This window comes from Martes martes, assembly GCF_963455335.1.
Source record: "Martes martes genome assembly, chromosome: 14".
NCBI lineage: Eukaryota > Metazoa > Chordata > Mammalia > Carnivora > Mustelidae > Martes > Martes martes.
In genome coordinates this window covers 74838872-74865594 of record NC_137902.1, presented here as the reverse complement: position 1 = coordinate 74865594, position 26723 = coordinate 74838872, and the positions used below count along the sequence as shown (strand labels likewise).

Below are 26723 nucleotides of genomic sequence, written 5' to 3'. Positions count from 1 at the left end.
GTACTTTGATCCTCTAGCCCGTGTATGTTTCGGTTCCCTTGCCTCATTTTTGTGTCCCTTTTAGATAGGGCCTTTTTAAACCTTTCTATCCTAAAGGTTTTGTTTTGAGCGTCAGCAGACAAAGAAAAGCTGAGAGAACTTTACAGCAAACACCAGTACACTCAGCACCTAGATTCTATGGTAACATTTGACTGTATGTGCTCAATTCCATACGTTTTCACCCATCAGGTCTCTGTCTATTAGTTTATCTTCGTTTTTGTTGTGTGGGAAAGCAGTCAGTACCGTCAGCTGATAAAACACGTCAGTGGGCATACCGTGATGACTTCAGTCCCATCTTGTTTACAAGAAAAAGAAAGTATTTCTGCTCTAGTAGTTTTTGGCAGGTTAAATATAATAAACCCATTCTTTGTTTAGAGCAACAAAGTTGAAAAGGGTGATAATGACGTGTTGTCTGTTCCGTGGATGTCCCCTAAGTGACCACCCCCCACACCAGTCATTTCCAGCTCTCAGGGAAAAACCAACCTTACAGTTCCGTGGCCTGTAGAATATTTAAAAAAGATTCTCGGTAGTGTTTGCATTCCCAAGGCTTCTCCCACGTCTGACCTTCTACTGCTCTAGAGGTTGCTTCTGTGTTTTTCAACTTCCACCCAAACATAGGATATACGTCTTTTAAAAAAATCTCATCCATAAAATGCACTCAAAGACTTTGTTAGCTTATCAACAGGTTTATTTTACTGAATGTTTTGGGAGAGAATGTTCTGGTTAGAAACGGGAGATTATATCCTGCCCCACACAGCAGTTAAAACCTTCATGTATTTGTCACGTTTAGCTGGCGACTCGGAAATAGGCTTTTCCCTTATTTGTCTTTCCTGCAGTACACTTTAGTTTTTCTTAGATGTGAGTACATGCCCAGCCGCACGTCTGGAGCACAGAGATCCTCTGTGACTGCGGGTGGCTGGACAACCGTATACAGCAGGGTCTGAGTTTTTCTGAGGTTAGAGAATTGGCCTCCTGAGCAGGGGGTCTTGGCTGCAGGAGGGCCCTGGGAAAAGGGCCCTGGGGCTAGAACATGGCAGTGACCCCCTACAGTCCCTTCTCCTTTTTTCTTTCTCATCTTTGCTCTTCACTTTGCCTTCAGATCTGGTAGGTCAGCGCCCCTGGCCATGATGAAAAAGAAATCTCTTCTGTTTTTGTTTTCTGTTTTCTATGCTTTTTAACTTCTGAGTGGATGGTCGGATATCTTCCAGATACAGAATGCATACATGCACAAATATGCAGGAGTGTGCCCGTGTGAGCTCCGGAGTCAGCGTGTGTGGAGAGAGATGCGTGAGGCATGTGTACAGGAGCAGCCTCTGCCCTTGGTTCAGGATCATAGTCTCCGGGAATTCATGCCTTGAGTGTGTGAACCAAGCCACGGGAGGGTCTTTGGACGGATGCATGGGCGTCCTGTGGGTGCGTGCCTGCAGATACACGGGAGTGCGCACGCAGCTACACTGGCGTGTGACTGGTGTGCAGGCCAAGGAGGGACTGAAATCTTCCCTGTTTAAGACTCCTCTGTGCAGGAGACCAGGCAGACTGAGGATGGAAGCCGTTCATTCCAAATGCAAAGCCAGAAGGAAAAGGGCTCTTGTTGGCCAAGCAGTATTCATCAGCCTTGGCCAATGAGTACAGGGGTGTGTTACAGAAGAACGGATGCTCCTTTCAAAGGCACATGGACGGAAGGGGAAAGAAGGGGGAGAGGGGGGTCAGGGAGAGAAGAAAGAGGGGAGTCAGCAGGCAGCTGAGTCTGTGTTCTATCAACTGTTCGGTATCTCATCATGTTCTAGGTTTCTGAAAGCGGCGATCAGCAAAAATGTTTGTTCTATTTGGCTATGAACACATTAAACAGGTAACGGCGACCTCCAGTTCAACTCACAGCGTTGAGGTCGGTGGCCAGCCTGAGAGCCTTCTCATAACACTGCAAGGCTTCACTCACTTCCCCTTTCAATTTGTGGATGAATCCAAGGATGCTCAAACTTTCCACCACACGGACATCCTGATGAACACGTCTCTTCGCCAGCTTCTCTAAGGCAGTGAGAATCTTTTCACTGGTGTGGGAGGCTGTTTTGATTTTGAGACCTTTTAAATAATGGGTGATTGCTTTATCTGCAGATCTCTTGTGAAGCTCTTGGAAATGGCCGTAGTGGTAATGAATCATTTGCTGTACATGATCGTAGGTGTTCTCCTTGCACAGCACTTTCTGAAAAGCGTCCTCCGCCTCTGTGTATCGGCCTATTTCTGCGTACAGGTCAGCCAGCTCGACGTAAGCCAACTCAAATGTGGGCTTTATCGCCAAAGCCTTTTGAATTTCACCTATAGCCAAGTGAACCAACCTGCGGACATTTTCTCTGTCCTGTCCCCTGGGCTGCCAGTTGGCAGCTCTCTTGATTGCGATCATTTGTGCCCTGTAGCAAAGCCCTACCTGGTGATGCAGGAAGGCAGAGGACGGGGTGGCCCGCAGGGCCATTTTTAAGAGCTGAAGAGCTTCATCCAGACAGCCTTTTCTTCGGTAAAACTTGGCCGCGTACCGGAAGACGTAGGTCTGCGAGGACATGTTGCCTAGTGCTTCTTCGATGTACTTTTCTCCTTCAGCTTCTTGGCCCAAGTCCTGGAGCTTCAGGGCAAGGAGAGCCTTAACATACGCATCTTCTGGGTTTAGCCTGATGGCCTCTCTCAGGGGCTGCAGACACAACGCCTCGCTAACCTGTGTTGCTTTGTTAAAGCTGTCTAGGCGGTAGGTGGAGATCGCATACCCAGTGCTGAATTCAGGGTTTTCCGGGTCCACTGCCAGAGCCTTCTCAAAGCAGGCATTGGCCCGTTCATAGTTCTTTCCTCCGCATTTCAGCAAGGCCCATCCCTCCTCACAGTCCATCTGGGGACACTGCACACTGTAGCGGGAGGAAGCCCCGAGCTTCTTGCAGGCGTCCTCCACCTTGTCCAGGTAAGCCTGGGCTTCTTGCGGCCTGCCCATGCGGTGATGCAGCCAGGCGTAGTTGCCCCACGTGACCAGACTTCTCGCCTCTGACTGGGCGGCCTGCTCCTGCTGGATCAAGGCTTCAGCTTCCCGCAGGCTCCCCAGGGCTTCCTGGTTCTGGCCCTTGAGGTGTTTCACGTAGGCCAGCAGGTTGTGGATCCCCGCGTTGTATCTGGTGTCCAGGAAATCAATCTCATCCAAGATCCTGTTTTCCAAGTCGGGCAGCTCGGTGGCTTCCACTAGCAACTCCCATGTGAAGTGACATCTCAGCTGAACCAGGCTCTCTTCAAGGAGATTCCCTTTGGATTTGTCACTGAAAACACAGAGGACAATTATTTGCAATTTTAGGAGCGCTCAGTGTAATGGAAATGAAGCCATCACTTTGACTAGTCAAGCGCTACCCCCCACTGTTCTTTCCTTCCCAGTATCTGTTGCCTCTCTGGCTTCTGTGGTCATTGACATGAAAGCCTGAGGAAATGCTAATTCCTTCATGGTGCCAACAGGTACGGTATGTGTTCTCTAGAAGCAACTTGAAAGAGGTTAACTCTGCTAATGTCAAAATCATTTTAGCCCCACCCTCAACACTACAAAACCCTTCTGTCCCTCTGCCCCCTCTCAACATTTCGATACATCCCTAAGGCCATCTGAAGAAAAGTGGAGACAGCTTCCCCTTGTGTTGGGCCGTTTTGGGACCCTGCTGGACGGCCTTCATATTTTCGTCTGCGTTCAGACACGTTTGTGGAGTGGCCTGGTTGTCGTGATCCGTCCTGGTGTCAGGGTTCCCCATCTAGTGTTGATGTCATGCGAAGGTGCTGTGGGAGGACACCGGTTCTTGCTGTGGGTCACTGTCCAGCAACACCAGGGCCTAGCTGGTGGTGTCGAGCTGGCTCCCAGATGTCTGGGGCTCGCTCTTCTTTCTCTTCGGGGAACTTCTACATTGTGGCTTCAGCACACAGAGGGGTGTCCTGACACTTCTTAAGTTGAAGTTTATATAGACAAGAAGGATTACCCAGAAAAAGAATATCAAACAGGAAATGTACCTATTTTATGCATTCCAGTGTAAAGTTTTTTTTTTTTTAAAGATTTTATTTATTTATTTGACAGAGAGAGAGAGATCACAAGCAGACAGAGAGGCAGGCAGAGAGAGAGGGGGAAGCAGGCTCCCTGCTGAGCAGAGAACCCGATGTGGGGCTCGATCCCAGGACCCTGAGATCAAGACCTGAGCCGAAGGCAGAGGCTTTAACCCACTGAGCCACCCAGGTGCCCCTCCAGTGTAAAGTTTTTGCTTGTTTTGTTTTGGTTTTTTTAGGAAAAGTGTATGCTTCAGAAGGAACATAGTATAAGATGTCTCTCTGGATGAGTTTAAGACATCTTTCTAGCTCTCATCCAGGGAGGGACTTGGGCAATTTCCAGTAGACCACATCTGCCCATTCCTAGTTCCTGGAACAATGTAGGCCCTCTTAACATCTTATAAGCCCAGGAAATGGTTTAGATCTGTATGTTCCTTCCAAACTCAGCACGTCTCAAGACTGCCCATATATAGAGAATCCCAGTCCCACTCCCTAAGTATGCTCTGATGATAGAAGTAGCAGTAAAACTCTTTTAGCAAAATGGGAGCATGGAAATGGAGAGTGGGAGTACCCAGAGGGCAGAAGGAAGGGAACCAGGGCCAAGAGGGCCCACTGTGGAAGCAGACGTTCATTTAGAGGGAAGAGTGGCTTTCAGCCAAACATTGCTTTATGTGGAGGGAGAAATCTGGGGGCATTAGAAAGCATGTCCGAGACCTGGCACTTGACAGAATCACCTGATGGCAGGGAATTCTTCAGACATATACTGTCTCCCCATTTTAGAGCTATGTGCTTGAGTGTAAGAGGTTAAAGCTCCATTATAGTTTAATCTATTTTCTAGATATGGGGCCAATGGGACATTTGATCCTCTGGGATTCCCTTCCCTCTTCCCCGGCTTGGGCACAATGAGAAATAGTAAGACATTTTGCCTTCATTTGCTTTCGTGCACACAAGCCAGTGGTGCTCAGTGGCAAAGGCTATCTGGAATCACAGTGTCTGGGTTCAGTGTTGGACTTTGCCACTGTTGGCCGTGTGATCGTGGGCTAGTTGGTTCACATTCCTAAGCTCTAATTTCTTACCTATAACATCAAGAGAGTACTACATCTTTCCTCACGGCTTGTGGTGAGACAAAATGGGATACACATGGGAAGCGTGTCTCATGGAGAGCATTCAGTAATTATGGGCATTGCTTTCGTGATGTGTCCCAAGTCGCTCCATCTGGGCAGTGGGCAGTCTATACCGGCCTCCAGCCAGAGCCCTTTCCCATTTGGAGCATACGGACCCATAGCTCTGCAGCATTTGGAGAATGCTGTCGTGTTTCTGATTGGAAGGGACAGGGTGCTGTGCCGTGAGCTTCAGGCCAGAACAGTCTGGGTCTTCCGACCTTAGGGCCCAAGTCAGCAAGCCCCAGACATACCCACACACGGAGCCTGGCAAAGCCTCTGGGGCAGTAGGCATCCAGCCTTTCCCTGGGAAGGGCTGACCGGTGTGGAGGAGAAGAGATTTTAGAAGGGGGATCACTCCTTTCAGCTCTTTCCTTCTACTTCTGTATCAGATGGGAGGTTTCTAGGAGGCCAGTGGAGTGTTACTTTCTGCAAGTCACCAGCCCTAAACCAACTTTGAAAGAAAGCTATGGGAAAGTAAGCTGGTACTGACATGAAGTTTAGAAGGGCTGTTTGTACTGACAGCTGTGTGGCTTTGGAATTTTGGTGCAGAAAATGATTCTGCATAAACATTATTTTTTATTGAAGTTAGTTGGCATGCCATATTGTATTAGTTTCAGGTGTAAAACATTGTCATCTGACATTTATACACATTATGAAATAATCACCCACCATAAGTCTAGTGACCACTTGTCACCATACAGAGCTGTTAAAATATTATCGACTCTATTTCCTATGCTGTACTTCGCATCCCTCAACTTATTTATTGTATAACTGGAAGTCACATAGTGGTTCGCAACCCTGGCTACAAAACGGAAAGCTCCCCGGGAATCTTTGAAAAATAAAAACACGTACTGACACCTGACGTTATCTCTAGTCCAACGAATCAGAATCTCTGAGAGAGAGGCCCAGGCATCAGAATTATCACTGATGGAATGATTGATTCATTAATGAAGGAAGGAAAGAAGGAAGGAACTCCAAGGTAATTGTGTTGTCCAATCATTGTGGCTAAAAACCACCGAGCTAGACTTTGGCTTGTCAGTGTGGTCTGCGGACCAGCAGCATCAGCACCAGCTGAAGCTTAGGAAGTCCAGAATCTCAGGCCCCTCCACAGACCTACTAAATTAGAGTCCTCCTAATGTCCAGGTGATTTGTGGACATGTTAAAGTTTGAGAAGTACTTTCTTAGATAATCTCTAGGCCCTTTTCAGGCAGAAGCGCTATGGAGGCGTGGTGAGGGGCTCACTGCCAGTACTTACCCGTCTTTCTTTGGGGCTCTGAGTCAGTAACTTCATTTCCCCATGCGTTGGTGTCTCCATGTGCACCTTAATGATTCACACAATATGCTAAAGCAATGTAGGTCAAAGTGCTTTGACCTCTACACACCTCTGACCTCTGATGTTTGCTTGGAGATCACTCATGTTTGCAAATACATGGCATCACATCCGTAAGAGAAAATACTCTTTCTGAAAGGTACACTAATTTTCATACCATGGTAGGGGTCCTAATGGCTGTCTTTGACCTACTGTAATTTAGATTTCTGGCTGACTCCTTTGTATTGTAGTTATAATTGAATTTTTGTGTCTTTATTTTTACTTGTCAAGCATTCATTCACTTGGCATTGTCAATATACATTTTCTTTTGTCAGTGTACATTTTAAGGCACATTTACAAACTTGAACTAGGCTCAAGACCTTGTGTAGCATGCTCTTATAATGTCTACGAGGTAAGTTATCAGGATCCTAGGAGGCTAACAGTTTTAAACTTGTCTGAAATAGCTTGGGACGTGGAGGGGGTCTGTGTCTACTGAGAGAAACGAGAAGAAGTGAAGCTATTTTCTAGTTGCAGTTGAAATTTAGAAATCTAAAGGGGACTGCAAAGCACAAGTTCCACTACTCATGTCATTTCCAGGCACAGGGAAGCCCATAGGTGTTTAGGGAGCCTGTGGTTCAAACAGGTTGTTGACATGTCCAAGGTAATGTTCACGGCCATGAGTTCCTTATGCATTTCAGAAGTTTGCAAACCATGAGTGACCATTAGTTTCACGTCTGTCGGGACATGGATAGGACATATTTCCTCTTCTCATATGACTTGCCATCTAGGCAGAGAGAGAGATTCATAAGAATTTAATTGTAACAAGAGCTGTCGATGTTGGTTGCTTTGTAATCACAGAGGAAGGGTTTCTTCTCTCTTCCTGAAAAACCTTCTTGGGTTAACTCTTAATCTTTCAACTGGAGTGTTTTGCAGAAGCATAGTCCCCTGACTCCCTACTCAAAGAAGACTTCCAAGAACGTGTGCTGTGACCACGCTTGGCTCTGCAGGAGAGGTTTCGGAGGTTATGCAAAGGTACAGGATACTAGGTTGCAAAGGTACAGGATACTAGGTTGCCCACACTAAGGCTTCCAGAAGGCTTTAGCCCGGGACCACCAAACTAGCACTTGTATCTCAAGTCATAGAAAACCTGCAGAAACAGATACAAGGAATACAGCTGACCACCAAACAGGTGTTCTAGAAATAGAACATTCTGTTTGACAGGTGCTCGAATATGTAGATAACATCCTTAGTGTCCAGCCAGGCATGCATTTGTTTCAGGTGTCTTGGCACGGGTTCCCCTTTTCCCCAAAGGTCGTCAGTTGTTCGATGCTCTGTAGGTCAGATCTAGGCCCTTACTGTTCCCAGGACAGGCAAAATACCACCTGGGGATCGGATTCACAGAAGCAGAGGTGCAGGGCTGGATTACACCCATCTCCTCTCAGTCAGTTGGCTGATCAGGCACCCCTGTTGGTGCCAAAATTGGAAGTGACCAAGACTCAACGGGTGAGGGGATAAACAGACTGTAGCACAACACCTACTATTCAGCAGTTGAAACAGATGCGCTATCAAGCTACGAAGAGGACAAGGACACAAAGGAACATTAAATGCACATTGCTACGTGGAAGAAGCATCCTAAAAATGTTACGTCCTGTATGATCCAGCTTCGTGACCTTCTAGAAAAAGACGAGCTATAGGAAGGGTAAGAAGGTCAGTGCTTGCCAGGGCTTTAGGAGAAGTGGTGTCGTTGGGGCACAGGGCATTTTTACGGTGATGGAACTTTTACGATGATTAAGTAATGGTTCATCTGTGATGTTGTGCTGAATGAGAAGACCCTAATGTAAACCACGGACTTCAGTTAGGAGTCAGCCATCCACATCGGCTTGTCGGTTGTGGCTAATATACACACGAATGGAAGATGTTTGTTAAGGGGGGAATCTGGCAGAGGGGCGAGGGTGTGGAGGAGGCAAGTATATTAGAACTCTGTACTTCCCGTGTGTTTTTCCATATGTTTAAATGTGCTCTAAAAATCGAGTTTATTAAGTCGAAAAAAAAAAAAAAAGACTTGCAGTAAGGGAAAGTGATTATGGCAATAGGGAGATAGTTTTGGTCTTAAGATGTGCAAATGTCTGAAAGATTAGTCAGAAGAGGGCTTCTCCTTTATGTAGAGGTACAAACAAGGTTGGAAACTAGGTGTTGGGGAGGAGGAGAGAGGGTGTTGAGATCTGGAAATCTTTCCTTGTGAGCCAAGCTTGGAAAGGCATTGTTTGCAGGGGGAAGCCAAATTTCAGGCTCTCGTGGGGGAAAGAGGGAGATTTGGGCAAGTTAAATTTATAGGAGTTTTGTTCTGATTGATCATGGGGACAAATAATTAGCTGATCGTTTATGAGACACAGAATGGGAATTTGAAGGGTATGTGTTTGGCCTTGTCAGAGGGAAACATGGGGACCATAGTGAGTTTTATCTGAGTTAAATGGATAAGGATGTTTTTTTGTGGTTTAACAAAAAGACCACAAGAGAAGTTGACCTGGACAAGTTTATCCCACACAGGTCCTAAAGCCACAGGGTGGAGAGGTCAAGGCAGACCGCAGGCAGAGAGAGAGCCGTGGCAGGAGGCCTTTATCATGGACCATGAGTGAAATGCTTTGGGGCTCTGAGCCTAGGGCTGGATTGGTCCCTTTAAGCCAAAAAGAGTAGGGTTTAGGTATGCTCCACAGGGGCTTATCTAAGGAGAGGGGGGCAGATGGGGAAGGCCCTGGAGGCGGAAGAGATTGTTGCTCAGGCAGGCAATTGGGGAAATCATATCAGGAACCTACATTTGCTCATAATTCTGCAGGCTGTTTATCGAGGGCATGCACTTGCACATGAACACTAGTGTCCGTTCAAGGTGTCCCTCAGGCTGCTTGGCGAAACAAAACGGACACTGAGGCAGCAATCCCCCGGAGCTGCTTTGCTGAACTCACCGCGTTCTCAGACACCAGAGCTGGGGGGCGGGCGGAGTTTTTGACCGAAGTTTGTGCAGTAGCACAGGGCTCCGACAAAGTTCAACATGGTCAGCATCATTCCAGATGGTCAGGTGCTTGGAGCGGCTGCTGCCGCATCCCGCTTCAATGACCCCTGGCCTCTCTGGGCTCCACGTGTTCATGGAGATAGGAGACCCCACACTAGATGATGAAGCCTTAGAAAAATTCAGGGAGGGCCACATGGGTGACTCAGTTGGTTAAGCATCTGAGTTCACTCAGGTCATGATCTCAGGACCCTGTATCATGTCTGGCTCTGTGCTCAGCGGGGAGTCTGCTTGTCCCTCTGCCCCCGACCCCAGGCTTGTGTTCTCTCTCTCAAATAAACAAACCCTTAAAAAAAATGAAAAGAGAGGAAAAATCCATTGACGTATATAATTCAAACTATTTTTTCTCTTGTTCACCTGGTTCTGATCGGTTGGATTCATGGGCCCAGCCACTGAAAGTGGGTTTGAAGGAGAAAGATTTTTGCTCGCCTGCACTATTTAAGCTCACTTCCAGCCACCCCTTTGAGTGACGCATCCCTGAGCTCCCCCGTGTGTACGGGTGGATGTCCCAGTTAATAAACAGCTGTTTTTCTCTTGCTGGTCTTTCTCTTGTCAGCCTAATTGGTAATATGACAGGCCAGGAGTGTAGGGGAAAAAGATTTGTTCTCCTCCCTTACGCTGTGGTAAAACTTACTGGCGATTCTGACGCTGTGCTGAGTATGTGAGTCTTTTTAGCATACTGGCAAACCTGAGGGGGGTCGTGGGTCCCCTCACTCCATGCTTGAAGGACCTTCATTCACCAGAACATGGTGAGACCACGGTTTGGGAAAAGGAAGGAAGAAGGGGTAGGTACCCATGATACCTGGTGGCTGTGCAGTCATTGGCGGCAGACACCAAGGGGAGGGGCTGCAGGAAAGCTGACACATCAGGCTTAGACTATGATCCTTAGAAAGGCCCGCCTGCAAGGTTTGCCCTTGGCTGGCATCTGGCAACTTGGATTTTTGGAATGTTCCCACCATTCCCTAACCGGTTAGTTTGGCTTATCGTGCCCAAAATGTTCGTGCAGACAATGTGGTTAACGCTGACACCTGCTTTCCACCTGGGAGCTGGAATTTTGATATGTGCTAATAAGCGGAGGGTGCCCGTGTGACGGGTCCCCAGTAAAACCCTTGGGCACTGAGGATCCAACTAGCTTCAGAGGTGTGGTCACATTCAATGCTGGAGGAAATAAGCACATTCTGTAGGATTCTACTGGGACAGAACTCTGGGGAATTTGCGCCTGAGTTTCTCTTGCCTTCACCGCCATGCTCTCTTTCCCTGTGCTGAGTTTGCTTTTGTTGTAGTAAGTCTAATGCACGAGCAGGATTGTATGTTGAGTCCTGTGAGTCCTTCTAGTGAATCACCAGACCCAGAGGTGTGTCTTGGGGACTCCTGATGCCAACTCCCTAGTATTCTCATTGGAAAACACAATGTAGCAGCCTATTAGGGAATGGCAATTCCATACAGTGGAGCAAAGGACAGGGAAGACAGGCCAAGAATTGCTGAGTGTGAGCCTGTTTCCACCTTTCCCAATTTCCTATGAGAATGAACCGAAAATGAACCACAGAGGAAAATCCTAAAGGCCAAGGCTAGTATTTCCTGAGAGCTGAAGAGATGTTTGGCATCCAGGCCCGACTTTGACAAAATGGAGCTCCCCATGTCAGCTGCTGCTGGTTCTGGAGGGGCTGCTCCCACCCGGCACCGGCATAATTCTAAATTTCTCTGCATGTAGCTTGCGGAGCATTACCGCTGTCAGGGTCCTGTGAATTGGCCGGATCAGGATGAATTTAAAAACCCGAGACTAGATTGCAAAACACGGTGAGAAGGAGGAGGAAGATGGAAAGCCAGAACACTCAGGAATCACACATAGGAGTCAATGTGAGGGCGGGGAGTTTGGATTAAGTGGAGAAAATGACAGGCAAAGAGTCTAGTAGAAATCCACAAATCGGGGCTCTGAGCTGCCCTTGTAGGAGACCCTGAAACCTCTCGGCTTGTGCCAGCCGAATCAGGACATAGCATCTCAGAATGCACAGAAATACACGGGAGCCGAGTGCTTTGGTTAAATACAGTTACGGGCTCGAGTGCCAGTCAGACCTCTCCCTAGCTGTGCAGTCTCCGGCAAGTTAGCCAACCTTTCTGAGCCTCCTACCTTCCACACCGGATTTTAGATGTTAGCAACGGACTGAGCACAGATCCTGGAAAGTAGTTCAGAGGCCAGCACGTCAACCCACTCTTATTTCATTGTTACTGTTTTGTAGCTTAGGACACTCACTGTTTTATCTTCCCAGCACCTTCCTCTAGGATTCAGGGAAGTAGTCGTGGAAGATGTGATCCCTGAGCTGATGATAATGGCAGTGTCATAGTTCTCAGTGGAGACAATGTGTTCTTACATTCTTCAAAATTTTTTGAGAGCCTTGTTTATCCCAGGCACTGTGGGGCTGGGGAATGGCATACAGTTGTGACCAGAGGACTTAGAGTCTCTGCCTCCCCGGAGCTGGTAAGCTTGAGGGGAGGAGCCCGTGGTTTCCCCTGGGGAGACTGACCGCCCCCTCCCCCAGCTCCTCCAATTGTCTCTTTCATGGACAGCCCAGGAATCTGCTGGGACATGCTGTGTGGTCGCCAGTCGAGCCTGCCCCACAGCCTCGGTGGCAAAATGGCATGGGTCTCGGAGCTCAAAGTCCCCACCGGGTTCCTAGCTGGGTGAGGTTGGGTATGGCCCCCGAAAGTAAGGAGAGGATGTCAGTGGAAACCAACAGTTTATGTGACTCCCTCTGGGTCTCTGGGGGCAGAGTTTTGTGAGGTCAGGCTCACACACCAGAAAGAGTGGATTGGGGGTGTTCCTTCAGACAACGGTAGATGGAGAGGCATCTTTTCAATAACATTGTCCAGCAGCAAAATAAATTACAGCTTACACGTGTAGGTCAGGACCAGCCAATAGAAATTCTGGGAGCCTCAACACCGTCTAGAAGGTGGATGGGGCTCGGAGCATAGAAGGACAGCCGGGGTGGTACCCCTGCTGGGGAGACCTCCAATCTCCCTGATCGCCACCGCTATTTAGAATCTGGGTCCTTGAGCATGTGTGTTTGCATATGGTGGGCCGCTCCACACCACACTGCCCCCCAGCAGTAGCGGTAGCCAGAACAACCTTGCCCCTAACCCCATGCTCTTCAATGCTCTCAATGTCGGTTTCCATGGCAATAGTCTTTATTTGGGCCCAGCCACTCCTCTAGAACTGGACACAAGAGACAGTGCTGCTCTAGGCCAAGGCTGGCCAGGATTCAACAGTTCCCTGCTGGGCATTCAGCTGTACCCCCAGCCTTTCGGGAACCAGCAGACAATTCAGGGTTGGGGGGGGCACCTCACTGAAGTCTGCTGCTTTTACAGCCAGTGTAGCTTATGAGACGCCTTCCCAGAATTCCCCTTCTGCATGAGGAAAGAGTCAAGTTTCTGACCCTCCCTCACAAAGGAGATGGGAATGCCAGGCCCTCTGTCTTGCCTGGGTACTGGCATAGCCAACAGTCTTCCTCTGCACACAGGTAATCGGATGAGACCACGAGGAAAGCATACGAATGCAGGCCTTGGAGTGGGTGAGAAGAGCCAGACGGTTGCTGCATGGAGAACGACACTACGGGTTTTCCCCAGCTGGGAGGTGACTATTTGAATATTTTCATTCGCTCAGGAGGGTGAAGATCTTTGTCCCCAGCCAGCCTCGTCCTAGTGCCCCTTACACACAGTCAGGGAGGCCACTGCCCCGGTATTTCTGGGTAAGAACCACCCCGTTCAGTAGCAGCAGCTGCTGACTGGGCCCTGGGCTCAGCGCCTGGCCTGGAATAGGGCCAAGGGTGGGCCAGCTCCTCCTCAGAGCTACCCCAGGCTGTTGAGAATAGTGCGGTATGACTGTATCATTTACCCACTGTCCCTAGATACTGTCCTGAAGAGAAACTTGGGGAAGGAGTATCACCCTTAGTCACACATGCAAACCACACACTTACTTCAATCCTGAGTTGAAATTTTAAAAAAATTTATTATAACATCACTATCAAGAGCACATATTTACTGGAGTATTGCGATTGAGAATATATATAAACACAGGGCTGAAGCCAAGAGGAAGACAAAGAATATTCTAGGGTTAGTCCAAAGGTGGTCTTTCAGGGGCTCCAGAAGGCGAGATGGCAATGGGGCAGAGGCCGGGACAGCTGTTGGCAGGCAGCAGCCAGCAGTGAGAAGGGCGGAGCGGGGAGAGCTGATGAACAGAGTGCGAACTGAGAAACAGCCAGGGCCACGCAGGCCCGACGCGCTGTGTCCATGGGTGATTTCACTGTAAGGCCCACAGGCTAGAGGAGTGTGTGTGGCTGAGATGGAAAGGGGAGGCAGATACGAGGAAGCAACCCTACAAATATACCCTAAAGCAATCCTGGGGCTTCCCGGGTTCCCTGACTGTGCTCCTGGCCCTCTGCTGCGTTTCAGCTCAGGGTTCCGGGAGCTCTGGGAGTGTGGTTGTGCCCGCGGCCTCACTGCCTTCTTCAAGCTCAGCCAGCGGCAGGAAAAAGCTGCTTATGCCCGTGGGGCTGCTCCTTAAGAGGTAGCCCAGCCCCTTCTCGTAACATGCGGCTGCCTGCAGCAGCTCTCCATTCAGCTTGTGGATTAATCCTTGGAGATACCAAGAATTCGGTGCGTTTTGCGGAGGCTGATTTCCAGCCAAGTTCTGTGGTGGGTATTTTGTCTTTCCTTCCTCTGTTGATTTTGCACTTGTGGGCAAACCCTCAAAATCACGTTGGGTAGCAGTGTCTTCAGACTTCGCATGACTCCCCTGAAAGTTGCGATAGTGCTGGGGGGGTTGTTGCCTCCGGATGCTGGGGAGCTCCTTACTGCAAGCTAGCTGATGGTAGTCTTCTGTTTCCAGGAGCTCATCAGAGTATGCACACAGCGGATCTACTCCCTTCTCAATAGCTTTAATCACATAGTCAACAGCACACTTCTTCAGTTCTCCAATCTTCTCTCCATTCCTACTAGCTTCGGATTCTCCTGTGTTCTGAATTTGTTTGACCTTTGCCCTATAGCAGCACGCAATCTGGTGACAGAGGTAACCATTGTTTGGAATGGATTTCGATGCCTTTAGAAACAGTTCAATAGCTTTATCTAGATCACCTTTTTTTTGATAAAACGTGGCTGCACTGCAAAGGACATCTGCTTGGCAAGGCGTGTCCTCCAGGGCCTCCAGGACCAACCGCTCCCCGTCAGCTTCTTCATTCATCTTCTGCAACTTCAAAGCCAAGAGCACCTTGACGTACTGATTGTCGGGATTCAGCTCCAGGGCCTGCTTCAGAGCATCCCCGGAGCACGGCTTCTGTGGTTTATTATCCAGACAGTACGTGGCGATGGCCAGCCCTGAAGAGAATTCCGGGTTGTCGGGCTTCTCCTCCAGAGCTTTCTCAAAACACACCTTGGCCCTCTCGCTGTGCTGTGCTCCACACTTCAGCCATGTCCACCCTTCTTCGCAGTCAAGTTCGGGACACTCCACACTATATGGGTTTGAAAACTTCTCGCAGACTCGTCTCACCTTGTCCACATACATCTGCGCGTCTGCGTGTCTGCCCAGGTGGTAGGAGACCCAGGCGAAGTTGCCCCAGGTGACCAGACTTCGGGTGTCCGCTTGCTCCGGGCGCTCCCGCCGGATCAGCTCCTCCGCCCGCCGCAGGCACTGCAGCGCCGCCTCGTGCTGACCACGCAGGTGTTTGATGTAGGCCAAGAAGTTGTACATCGTAGCTTTGCGCTCTGTGTTTACCGACTCCATCTGGTGACACACTCTATCTTCTAGATCGCCTAAGACACCGTCTTCCTGAGGTAAGTTCCACGTGAAATGGCATTTCAGCTGTGGAAGGGTTTTCTCCAGAGAATCCTTGTTGACCTCACTGTGGAGAAAATAAACACGGTCACTGGGACACGCACCCGCGAGGCACGGCACCGGGGACGCGGTGACAGGTTGTGTCAGCTCGCCAGGCTGTGAGGTGCCCGAGCTCCCGTTAAACGTTCGGTCTGGGTGCGTGTGGGACGGCGTCCCCAGGAGAGATGAGCCGCTGACTCGGTGGGCTGAGGGAAGCAGACCGCCCTCCCCCGGTGTGGACGGGCCTCCCGCGTCTGCGGAGGCCCCAGTCGAGCCCAGAGGCAGAGGAAGTGTGAATTCTGTCTGTCTGTCTGTCTGTGTGAGCTGGACACTGGCCTTTTCCTCTCCCTGGACTGGAGCTTATGTCGTCGGCGTTCCTGGTTCTCAGGCGTTCAGACTCGGACTGGAGCCTCTGGCTTTATCCCTCCAGGTCTCGGGCCTTAGGACTCCGACTAGAATCACGCTCCTGCTCTCTCCTGGGTCTGTAGCTTGTGGCCCGTGGACCGTGGTTATGATGCTCAGCTTCCATATTGTGTAAGTCAATTTCTGATAACAAATCTGTCTCTTTTTCATTTTTTTGTGTGTATATATAGTATATATTATATACTATATATACATCTTATATATAGTATACAACGTATATATACTATACACACACATACATGTTTTTTAAAGCAGCAGTAGGTGAGGATCTTTATTTTAACCTTGATTTTACTGGAGAGTAGGAAAAAAAGTAGGTAAAAATAAGTGTGCTTAGAAATTATTGTAGAATGCATAAAAAAGAGGGTTCAAATTCTCAGTGAGGGAAACCAAAAACTATGTCCAATTGTATAAAGGCTCCTCCCTTGCAAGAAATGGGAATAAAGCTATGAAGATCCAGTTTGGTTTTGCTGTTGACAAATATACAAGGTCACAGAAAAACCAGTTGAGGTCAAATGCTGTGAGTCCACTATTTGTACCTGCCTACTTTCGATCTGAGCAAAGTTGATGGCTCCAGGGCAAGGCTGAGCTGATGGCAGGACAGCCACGAGTTCTCCATCCCGGAGTCCATCCTGTCTGAACCTTCAAGTAGAACCTGAACTAAAAGCCCTTGGTAAGCCTGAGCTCTGGAGTGGGCTGACTGAATTTCCTCTATTATGGTGCTCAGGGTTGTCTACTTCTTGGCCAGCAAACACAGGGAAGAACCTGGAACAAACTCCCTTTAGCAAATGCTTGCTACCTGTCTGCAGCCTTGGTGGGTGGGGCCTTACATCACCCAGCAGCTTCCATGTACGTATATGTATCTTCTACCAGTTCTGTTTCTCTGGAGAGCCCTGCACATTCCACACCCTACATTTTTCTAGACAGAAGAGGAGGTACCCTCCCTCTTGCTTCCTGGCTTCATCTCCTCTAGCTGTGGTCTGTGCAAGAATCCACGGAGCAGGTGCCTCCACTGTGTGTCCAAGAGGAGCTGGGATCTCTTGTCCTGCTCCGCTAAAAGTCGGGCTGAGTCCTCACATTCTGGGCAAGGTTGATTCAGCCACCCCATGATGCCTTTGCATCACTTGGTTAGTTTTGAAGGATGCTAAGAACAATCAAGGTTAGATATCCTGGCCCTCTTTGGTCTACGAGCTCCCAGACTGGTTAGAAGGAGCCATGTAAAAAATGAAAGCCCACAGGTGTTTGCTACCATGCTGTGCGACCGAATCTTTCCCTTCAGCTTCTCTACCTTCTCCCTGCATCACACACACAGATCCCCGGAGGCTCGGTGTCAGTCTCACTGAGACACAGTCCCTGACACAGGCCAGATCCCCAGACAGAACCAATGTATTCTGAGAAACAAACAAAACTGTTTGTTTGGACGATACTAAGGGAGATCATTTGCCTTATCCAGTTCAGTAAGTTATGGAGTTCTCAAAGTGTATTCTCATGACGATATTTGCCTGGGGCTTACATGGGTGTTTACTGAGTTTGTGTTCCTTCTTTCCTACCAGTAGATTCCATGAGCTTGGAAAGAACTTCCAGAAATCATGAAACCTAGTTATTGTCCATAGTCTCGGATTCCACAGAGTATCACAGTGTCAGAAAAAAGTTATGAGCCTAATAGAGTTGCCAACTCATTGGGGGAAAAAGGTAACCCCAAAGACACCAACCACCTCTGCTTACCAATACTGTATTAAAACAAAGAGGAAAAAAAGAAGCATTTTTATCATTACTGAAGAAGGAAGAAAGATAATATCAGAATCAAGGGAAGTCCTTTAGTCAAAATACAATTTTACTCAGTGAGGAGCCGCTGACTTTATTTGCAGTTTCGCATGTGGACCAGCACCAGTCCACACGCACGGCTGCGAGTGCTCTGTTCTAGCTGCTTCTGTCTCTCCAGTAAGTCCTAGCTGAGCCATTGCTGACCCGATTTGGTTGCAGCCAAAATGCTTTATAGTGAGGGAGGAGGGGGAGGCTGCTGTCTCTCTAGATAGCCTTTCAGGTGTGGGCCTCTGTTCTTGGCAATCTTTTCCATTCCTTGGGTCCCTGGCTAGAGCCCCACAATGCCAATGTCTTTTTGTCTCCATTCTGGGATTTTCCAATTTGGCGTCATCTGGAGATTCTAGCTACCCTGTGTGAAGGACTACAGATCATAACTCAGGGTAGCAATTATAAAAAATAAATATTAAGGGCAAGTTACAAAGATGCTCACTGAACACATATATTTATAACTGTTACACGATCAAGGTATTGATAAAGTGATAAAGGTATCTCCATGTTTGGACGGTGGTTACCTGTGTTGATCGCCCAGTTAGGGTATTTAGAGAGAGGAAGGCAGGCAGCAATTTCAGATCAGTACAATGTATCCATAGATATAGGTGCCCGGAAATAATAGGGTGAACATTCTAAGGATTGGTAGAGAGTGTTCATCCAACTTCTCAGTGAGCCTAGAGAAGGGCAGGAGACTTTGGAGGTCTTTGCTGCAACAAAACCAGGAGCCACTTTGCCAGTTGGATCACACTGTTTCTTTCTTTCTTTTTTTTTTTTTTTCCCTGTGGCAATGATGCAGGCTGACATATCAGTAAACCAGAGAGATCTTACCAGACTACATTTTTAAAAAAGATTTTGTTTATTCATTTGAGAAAGGAGATAGAGTGAGCACAAACAGGGGGAGTGGCAGAGGCAGTGGGAGAAGCAGACTCCCCGCTGAGTAGAGAGTGCGATGCAGGGCTCAATCCCAGGACCCTGAGATCATGACCTGAGCTGAAGGCAGGTGCTTAACCATCTGAGCCCCCCAGGTACCCCAACAGACTGCATTTTTAAGCACTTATTGATAAAGATTCTCTCTCCAAGATGAAACATATTCCAACCCTGTCATATATAAGCTCTGGGAGATGTCAATGGCTCATGAGGTGTAGGACAGGCAGAAAAGCTCACTCTACATTCCTGACCCCAGCAGAGGACCGAGAGGATGGAACGCGTCGGGATATCCCGTCATGCCACTCCTTCACAGTGCTTCAGCGGGCCATGCTAGGACATTTATGGTAACAAAGGGCAGTTCATTCAGGAAGATAGCCAACTACATAAGTGGCCTCATAATTATAAGGTCTATTGAAAACTGGAACTAAGGTCTGTTGGTTTTTCATAAACCTTCCTCCATAGATTTCCAATTTGATTAGATATTTGATACCTGATATCCCCCTGGAGTAAGGTTTGGAGCAAAGTGTATGGGACTGGGAGTCCTGATATCTTGATAAGAGGAAACATAAAACTTAGAGCTGGCATCCAGGAGATCTGCCGTAAAACACTAATGCCTTGGTAGGTAAATTGCTTCTAAATGTAGTATAATGATTACAATACAAAGGTTTTTAAAAATAATGATAACTACCACTATTTGTTAATGTAAAGACAAGGTAAAAAGATATAAACTGTGACATTGGAAACATAAAATGTGGGGAGAGGGCAGAGTAGAAAGGATTCTTTCAAACTTAAGTTACATCCTTAAAATAATCTGTTAAAAATATAAGATGTTTTATTTAAGCCTCATGGTTACATCAAAGAAAAAACCTGTAGTAAATACACCACAAGGTAAAGAGAAAAGGATACAAGCCTACCACTACTACAGAGAAGCATGAAATCACAGAGGGAGAGAGCAAGGGACTAGGAAGGGAGCAAAGGGATTATAAAACAGGCAGAAGACTGGGAACAAAGTGGCCATAGTAAGTCTATAGCCGTCCAAAATTGCTGCACATATAAACAAACTAAATTCTCCAATAGAAAGACATAGAAGGGCTGAATGGATGTAAAGAACACGTGCTGCCTCCAGCTGCAAGGACACACATGGACTGGAAGTGGGCGGACGCATAGATGCTCCACGCAAGCCGACGGGAGCAGGGGTGGCTCTACTCGTACCAGACTAAACAGACTTCGAGTCAAAGAGGGAAAGAAAGTCATGATGTAATGACAAAGCAGTCAATCCGAGAACGGGATGGGATATTTATAAATGTTTATGCACCGAACACACGAGCCCCGAACTATGTGAAACAAATACTGGTAGACCTGAAGGGGATGGACAGCAATACAGCAGCAGGAAGGGACTTCTGTGCCCCTTTTCAACAGTGGACAGATCATCCAGAAAGAAAATGAAGGAGGAGACATCGGACTCAAACAACACTTTAGATCAGATGAACTCAGATGTTTACAGAACATTCTGGCCAACAGCAGCCAAATACACCGTCCCCTGAAGTGCACACGGGACACTCTCTAGGATAGATCATATGTTAGACCACAAAGCAAATCTTAAAACTTAAGAAGACTGAAGTCATATCAGGCATCTTATCTTTTTTTTTTTTTCCTTAAGATTTATTTATTTATTTTAGAGAAAGGGAGAGTATGTATGGGGAAGGGCAGAGGGAGAGGGAGAGAGAGACTCTCGAGCAGACTGCCCATTGAGCACAGAGCCCAATGCAGGGCTCGATCCCACAACCTTGAGATCATGACCTGAGCCAAAACCAAGAGTCAGATGCTCAACCAACTGAGCCACCCAGGCGCCCCTACTTATTGCTTTTTTAAAAACCAATACCCAGGGGTGCCTGGGTAACTCAGTGGGTTAAGCCTCTGCTTTCGGCTCAGGTCATGATCTCAGGGTCCTGGGATCGAGCCCTGCATCAGGCTCTCGGCTGTGCAGGGAGCCTGCTTCCCCTTCCCTCTCTGCCTGCCTCTCTGCCTACTTGTGATCTGTCTCTCTCTGCAAATAAATAAATAAAATCTTAAAAACAAAACAAAACAAAAACCAATACCCATTTGCCAGCCTTCCTCACTTAGCAGCTTAGCTCATATGTGTTTTTGAAAGTTGCCGTAAAGGTTCCTTATGTGTTTATGTGTGCAATTTATAAAATTACTGAGCAATAATTAAATCCTGATATTTAAAGGGGAAAACAAAGCAATTGGGTAGGATGACTGCTGCAGAAACTTGATAAAGAGAACCTCTAAGTTCAGGTGAGACAAGGGGAGTTGAATGCCCTCCCTCCCTCCCTTCATCTACTAGAAACCGTGGGGAGGGGGCGGTCCCTCTGGCCCAGGAAGAGACTCCTCACAGCCTCCAGCTGCGGCCGGCCGTGAGGTTTTGTGGAGGAAAGCAGGTGAAACCGGCAGTACTAGTCCTTCGGAAATACCCAGATTTAACCCACCGACACCCTTCTTGCTTCTCTTCCCCACCTTCCTGCACGGTGGCCATCTTTGGCGGGACCCATGGACCCCGGTGTAGACGCCACTTCTCTTTCCAAGGCCTTGTCAAAGCCATCACTAAAGTAGAACCTTGAAATGTTCAGAAAGAGACCCTTAACCTCATAATGATAAAAGCAGGAGTTTCCAGAGAATTTCTGAGGCAGCTTGTCACTGGTTATTCTCCCGCTGACCTCGGGCAGGGACAGGCAGACCTCATGCCCAATTAGTTGGTCAGGCACCACTCGGGGAGCCCATCACTTTAGAAAGTGAGCCAAGGAACTCTCCAGAGCCGTTATGCTCCCCCTCTGATATGCACAGGGACCAAATCACCCGAGGACCTTGTGCAAATGCAGATCTGAATTCGGCAGGGGCGGGATGCTGCCTTTCTAACAACCTCCAGGGATGTCGGACTCAGACCACACTGTGAGCAGGAGTAGTGAGGCTCCAGGAAGATTTCCCTTTTTGGCAGAGATTTCCAATCACCAGGTTCTTATCCTCAAACACCCCTTCAGTGGACAAGCCATGCTTTGTATCAACGTCCTTCCTGGGCTACCCACTCCCCACCCACTCTGGGTGTCTTGCACTTGCACGTACATATGGTGCAAGGAGCATTTCTTGTGTAGGTGAAATACCCGTGGTCCTATTTAAATACTTTTTTTTTTTTTCTGGGCCTTGTTTCTGATTTCCTCAGTCTGGATTTCAGCATGCAGGGCCTGCTGGTGTGCATTCTAACAGAGCCCTCGGCTCGGCTGGGATACCCGCCATCTGCTACAGTTGGAGATACTGCACACTCTCCCTGCTCCTCGTCCGCAGGGGAAGCCTGGGGATGACGGCAGGTCAGGAAGAGGGTGCCTCAGGGAGACGCCGTCCACTCAGAACTGTTTTCCTACTGTTCTAGGCTCTTTGGCTAGTCTAGTAATTAAACTGACATAAGATAGATGAGCAGGGGGAAAAATTCAATTTCATATGTGCAGGAGCCCCATAAAAGTGGAAGACCCAAAGGCAGGCCGCTGGGGCTCGCGGCCACCTTCAGTTGAGTGGACGGGGGCCTGGGATTTCAAGGTGGTGGGGAGGAATTCCCAGGAAGATGAGCACACAGGGTTGGTGACCAGCCTTTGCCCTGCCAGTCTTTCAGATAAAAAGTTATCTCTGGTCACAGCTCCTTTGGGGGGCAGGCCCCCTATCGAAATTCTGTCACGTGGTTAAGGGAGAGGCCAAAGTTTTTCTGGAGCCTGCTGGGTCTCGATGGCCTTTGGCTCAAAGTAACCTCCAGTCCAAAGGGGCCCATTTGGGGCCGGCATTTCTTCCTCCCCTTTGACATATTTACTCAGTAGATTTCCAAGGAAGGGCAACCTCGTTATGAGCCGGAGCTGTGTCATGCTGACTTTGCTCTCAGCACCTTTGCACAGAAGGAAGCACACTTTTGAAATAACCACAACCACCACAACAAAACTCATGGACTCAGTCTTTTCACACAAGGAAAACAAAACAGGGGCTAGGACCTCCTGTAATGATGCTGGGAGGCCCCAGCCCTTTTGACAGGATTTTGCCCGAAGGATCTCCCTCAGGGCTCTCGCAACAACTCCTGCCCCTTCCCACCTGCGAGGTGGGAAGCTTCAGGTCCAGCTCCCCTGGGAGCACTTCCTTCGGTGTCTTTAAATCAGAACCGACCACAGACATAAGAACGCTTGAACTGTTAAGATAGATTTATGATGGAATGGGGTCAATGTGAATTTAATCCATAAGCAAGCACTGAATCAGCATCATTCAGGAAGCTGCTCGCAAGAACAAGATTTGTGGGAAATTCTCAACTTCCTCTCAGAAAAGTCGGGCAGATTTACCTCATGATGGCTATTTCTCTCAGTTCTGAAAAGCTGGGATCTGGGCTGATTTTATTTTCTGCCCGTGGATGGTGGATTGGAAGCAAATGCTGAAGAGGCTACCCACCCCCCCCCCACCCCGTCCCCCGGGGGGGTAGCTAGCTAGCCTTGAGGTCTGTGCTTTTGTCAAATGGGAAAGGACAATGAGCCTGATGTCACACTATTGAGGAGGTCCCCTCCAAGGAGAAGCTGAAATTGAATGTGTCAGAGCTGAGGTCACCCTCTGCTGGGAGCAGGGTTCCACACAAACTGTTTGGAGGTTTGGAAAAGGGCATTATAGAAGCAGGCCCTAGTCCCAGAGCATCTGTTGAAATCTGGGGGTGGGCTTGGGCTCAGGGATCTGCATCTATACAAGTCTCCTGGGAATTCTGTACCTGCAGGAGCCCCTCCCTGTACCCCATTTTGAGAAGCACGGTTCCGGAGGGATTTTGGAAAGCAGTTTCCCATGTACTTGTCAGAGAGAATGTATCAACCGACCAGTCAGGCAATCTAGAACAGACGAAAACGACCGCAAGACACCCAGATTTCTGTTCTCTCCTTGACCTGCTCTGGAATATTTCTTAAAATCATGTCACTGAGCCTCATTTCCTCATTTCCTCATTTCCACATTCAAATTATCCCTGAATGAATTTCCTTTTTCCTTCCATCCAGATTATGGGAAACCATGCCCTGGGGAGGTCCACCTTTCCCTTCTCCTAAGGTGTGTCTCCGTGTGCTCTAAGGTTCAAGTTGCCCTCTGAGACAGCCGTCCTCATTCTCGCAGTGCGGACTTTGAGAATCGAGTCCTTCTGGTCCCTGGAGCATAATTAATAGCCTGAAGACATTCCACCCTTTTGGCCTTTATGCACATTACAAGATGCTCAGCACTAATGACCCAGCTCTGACACCTACTCTCTTGGGCAAGTAATTCACCCTCTGAGCCTCATTTTGCTCATCTCGAAAATGAGGCTAATAAAAAAATCACAGTTCTTCCTTCCTCGGGCTATTGGGAACATGATATGAACGTGAAAAGGACTTAACAGAGTAGCGCTACCGACTGCTGACCACCATGATCGCCGGCATATGAGTGTCCTAGTTCTAAGTGAATTTTTCGTGGGGCAGAGGAGGGCGCCCATCAGCCAGCCCCCAGAAACTAAGGGTTCCCCCCCTTCCCATGTTTCTCTCCTTTGGCAATTTTAAGCCCTGCTGGCGAGGAGCAGCCCCTGTCCTTACAGCCTCTGGGAACAGGGTAGCTTGATGTGGGCATCAGCCCAGCAGAGTCCACCAGAGCTCCCGGCCCCCCAGACTTCCTCAGGTCAGGGGCTCCAGACACACCCAAGCACAGGCCTCTGTAAAGCCTCTTGGGCAAACTGGCTAACAAGGCACTGGGCAGGGTTATGTTTTCTGATCAGCCCCACTCATGGAGACAGTTAGAAAAACCCAAGGCACTTAGCAGTGACTTTCCTTTATGCAGCCCATCCCCAAATACCAGCGTGCAGAGCCTTTGGGGGTGGGGGGTGTTGCACTTTCTTTTCTCACTCTCTGAGTGGTCACTGGGATCCTCCCTCCCCATGGGTATTTGATGCGAACAGCTTCTTCTCTCAGCTCTGTCTGATGACAGAATTTAAGCATGTCTACGTGCATTAAAAAAAAAAGTTTGCTACGATTATACTTTACATACAATAAAATTGGAAGTGTATAGTTTGATGAATTTGGACCAATGTATACATCCAAGCAGTCACCACCACTTTCTCCTTAGAGACTCGATCCCATCCCCAAAGATCCCCCAGTGTGCCCTCCTGACCAGGGCCCGCCTCTACCACCCCAGACAACCACTGACCTGCTTTCCATCACTAGAGATGACATCAGTATTAAAAAAGAGATTAGGTCATTATATTTTGAAGGGAGATTGCTTGCTGCTCCCCAGCTCTCACCACAGAAATAAAAACAAACCCTAAGCTTCTTGTTTTGTTTTCATATAAGATTTCTGGAAAAACGCCCGTCTGTAAGAATTGTTTCTTCCACTTCCCATCTTAGATTGATCATACGTTCCAGGACAAAAGGAGTTGAGTTTGCACTACCAATTCCATCTATACTAACACCTGCTGAAAAGAAATGCTTCCTTTTAAACGGCAAGAAGGTTTTAACTTCTTAGTCCTTTCAAAGAAAAACAATCATCAAAAGCCCATAATGAGTAATTCCCCCCGAGGTCGCACCCTGAATCTGCAAACTGTGCTCCAGTGGGTCTAACAGTCCTACCAAACCTTTCTGCTGGTCTGGGCTCCCAGCTAGCTAGGGGAGCATTTCGAGAAGTTCTGAGAGCCTGAGTATGTCCACCAGAAAAAAAACACAGAAAGAGAAAGTGCATGTTTCATCTGTGAGCAGCCGGACCACACAGAACCCTGCCTGCACCAAGAAGCTTGGTTTACAAGCTGGAGGCAAGATCAAAGGTGCTGACGCATTCCTGTCACTGACCTCTTGTCTGCAACCTGCTCCTCTTCCATTCTGAAAAGCAGAGCTCCCAGCTGATTCGTTCTTCCGAAAATTTCAGCGTCTGCCTGAAGTCAATGCTGACGGAGCTATATAAGGGCTGGGATGGGGGGTGAGGGATGGTGGGGGTGGGAGGGACGTCCGCTGATGTTTTCTCCCTGCTTCTGAGCGATTACCTCAGTGACAGGGAGGGGAAATGGAAAGTGAAACTGACTGAGTTCAAGAGGAGGAAAAGAAAACTTAATGTGGAAATCTGGGCTGATTCAGTCAAAGCACGTCGTTTCAAAACACGACTCTGAAACTTACAGTTGGAGAGAATGTGAAACACTCCCAGGAATCTGAGCGTAAATCTAGGGCAAGTTCCAGGAAAGGGCTTTTTTCTTGCAGGTGAACGTTTTGTTTTATTTACCTTGTTTGAAAACAAACAAACAAACAAACAAACAGACAAACACAAACAAAACATTAAATACAATAAAATCATACAGGTACAAGGCACAAGAAAAATGTTTTTTAAATGACTTGTTTTTCTATTGAAAATGAAAAGAAAAATTTAGTGAAAAACCTAGAATGAGGAAACACAAAATATAAATGTTATGGTGTTTGTGTGTCACCTTGACTATCCGTAGTATTGAATCCCTAGTATCGAATCAAATGCCAATCAAGGTATTACTTTCAAGGCATTTTGTAAACATGATATATTCAATTGACTTTTCTCTCAAAATCAAAAACTTTTTTTTTTCCCCCTAGAGAGAGAGATTGAGCACTGGGTGAAAGGGGCAGAGAGAGAGGGAGAGAGAGAATCCCCAGAAGGCTCCATGCCCAGTGCAGACCCCCACGTGGGGCTCGATCTCTTGACCCCGAGATCATGACCTGAGCCAAAGTCAGGAGTCGACCACTCAGCCGAATGAGCCACCCAGGGACCCCCAAAACTTTTTTTTAGTAGAGTTGCACACAATATTCATTAGTTTCAGATGTACAACTCTGCTCTGACAAATGCACACATTCCGCTATGCTTGCAAGTGTGGCTGCCATGTGTCCCATTAACTTGCATGACTGTGTCACTGACTGTGTTCCTTATACTCTGCTTTTTATTCGCGTGACTTACGCATTCCGTACCTGGAGGCTGTGTCTCCCTCTCCCCGTCACCTGTTTGGCCCAACCTCCCACCTCCTTCCTCTCTGACAATCATCAATTATTCTCTGTG

At 48.1% G+C, this 26723-nt stretch overlaps 2 protein-coding genes across 2 annotated transcripts; both read right to left on the bottom strand.

Annotated features, from left to right (window-relative positions):
* Positions 1 to 711: 711 nt before the first annotated feature.
* LOC308354855 (interferon-induced protein with tetratricopeptide repeats 1B-like) lies at positions 712 to 25710 on the bottom strand. Its single transcript, XM_080822622.1, has 2 exons — positions 25505 to 25710; positions 712 to 3326 (listed from the first exon to the last, which is right to left on the bottom strand). The coding sequence occupies exons 1-2, from the start codon at positions 25531 to 25533 to the stop codon at positions 1907 to 1909; spliced, it is 1449 nt and encodes a 482-aa protein (XP_080678748.1). The 5' UTR covers positions 25534 to 25710; the 3' UTR covers positions 712 to 1906.
* LOC308354853 (interferon-induced protein with tetratricopeptide repeats 3-like) lies at positions 13599 to 25613 on the bottom strand. The gene is made up of 2 exons (XM_080822620.1): positions 25505 to 25613; positions 13599 to 15510 (listed from the first exon to the last, which is right to left on the bottom strand). The coding sequence occupies exons 1-2, from the start codon at positions 25531 to 25533 to the stop codon at positions 14067 to 14069; spliced, it is 1473 nt and encodes a 490-aa protein (XP_080678746.1). The 5' UTR covers positions 25534 to 25613; the 3' UTR covers positions 13599 to 14066.
* Positions 25711 to 26723: the final 1013 nt, after the last annotated feature.

Coding starts and splice junctions, on each gene's coding strand:
- LOC308354853 (XM_080822620.1), bottom strand. CDS start 25,533: ATGGAAGAGGAGCAGGTTGCAGACAAGAG. Junction 15,511..25,504: donor GAGCAGGTTGCAGACAAGAG/GTCAGTGACAGG, acceptor TTTTCTCCACAG/TGAGGTCAACAAGGATTCTC.
- LOC308354855 (XM_080822622.1), bottom strand. CDS start 25,533: ATGGAAGAGGAGCAGGTTGCAGACAAGAG. Junction 3,327..25,504: donor GAGCAGGTTGCAGACAAGAG/GTCAGTGACAGG, acceptor CTGTGTTTTCAG/TGACAAATCCAAAGGGAATC.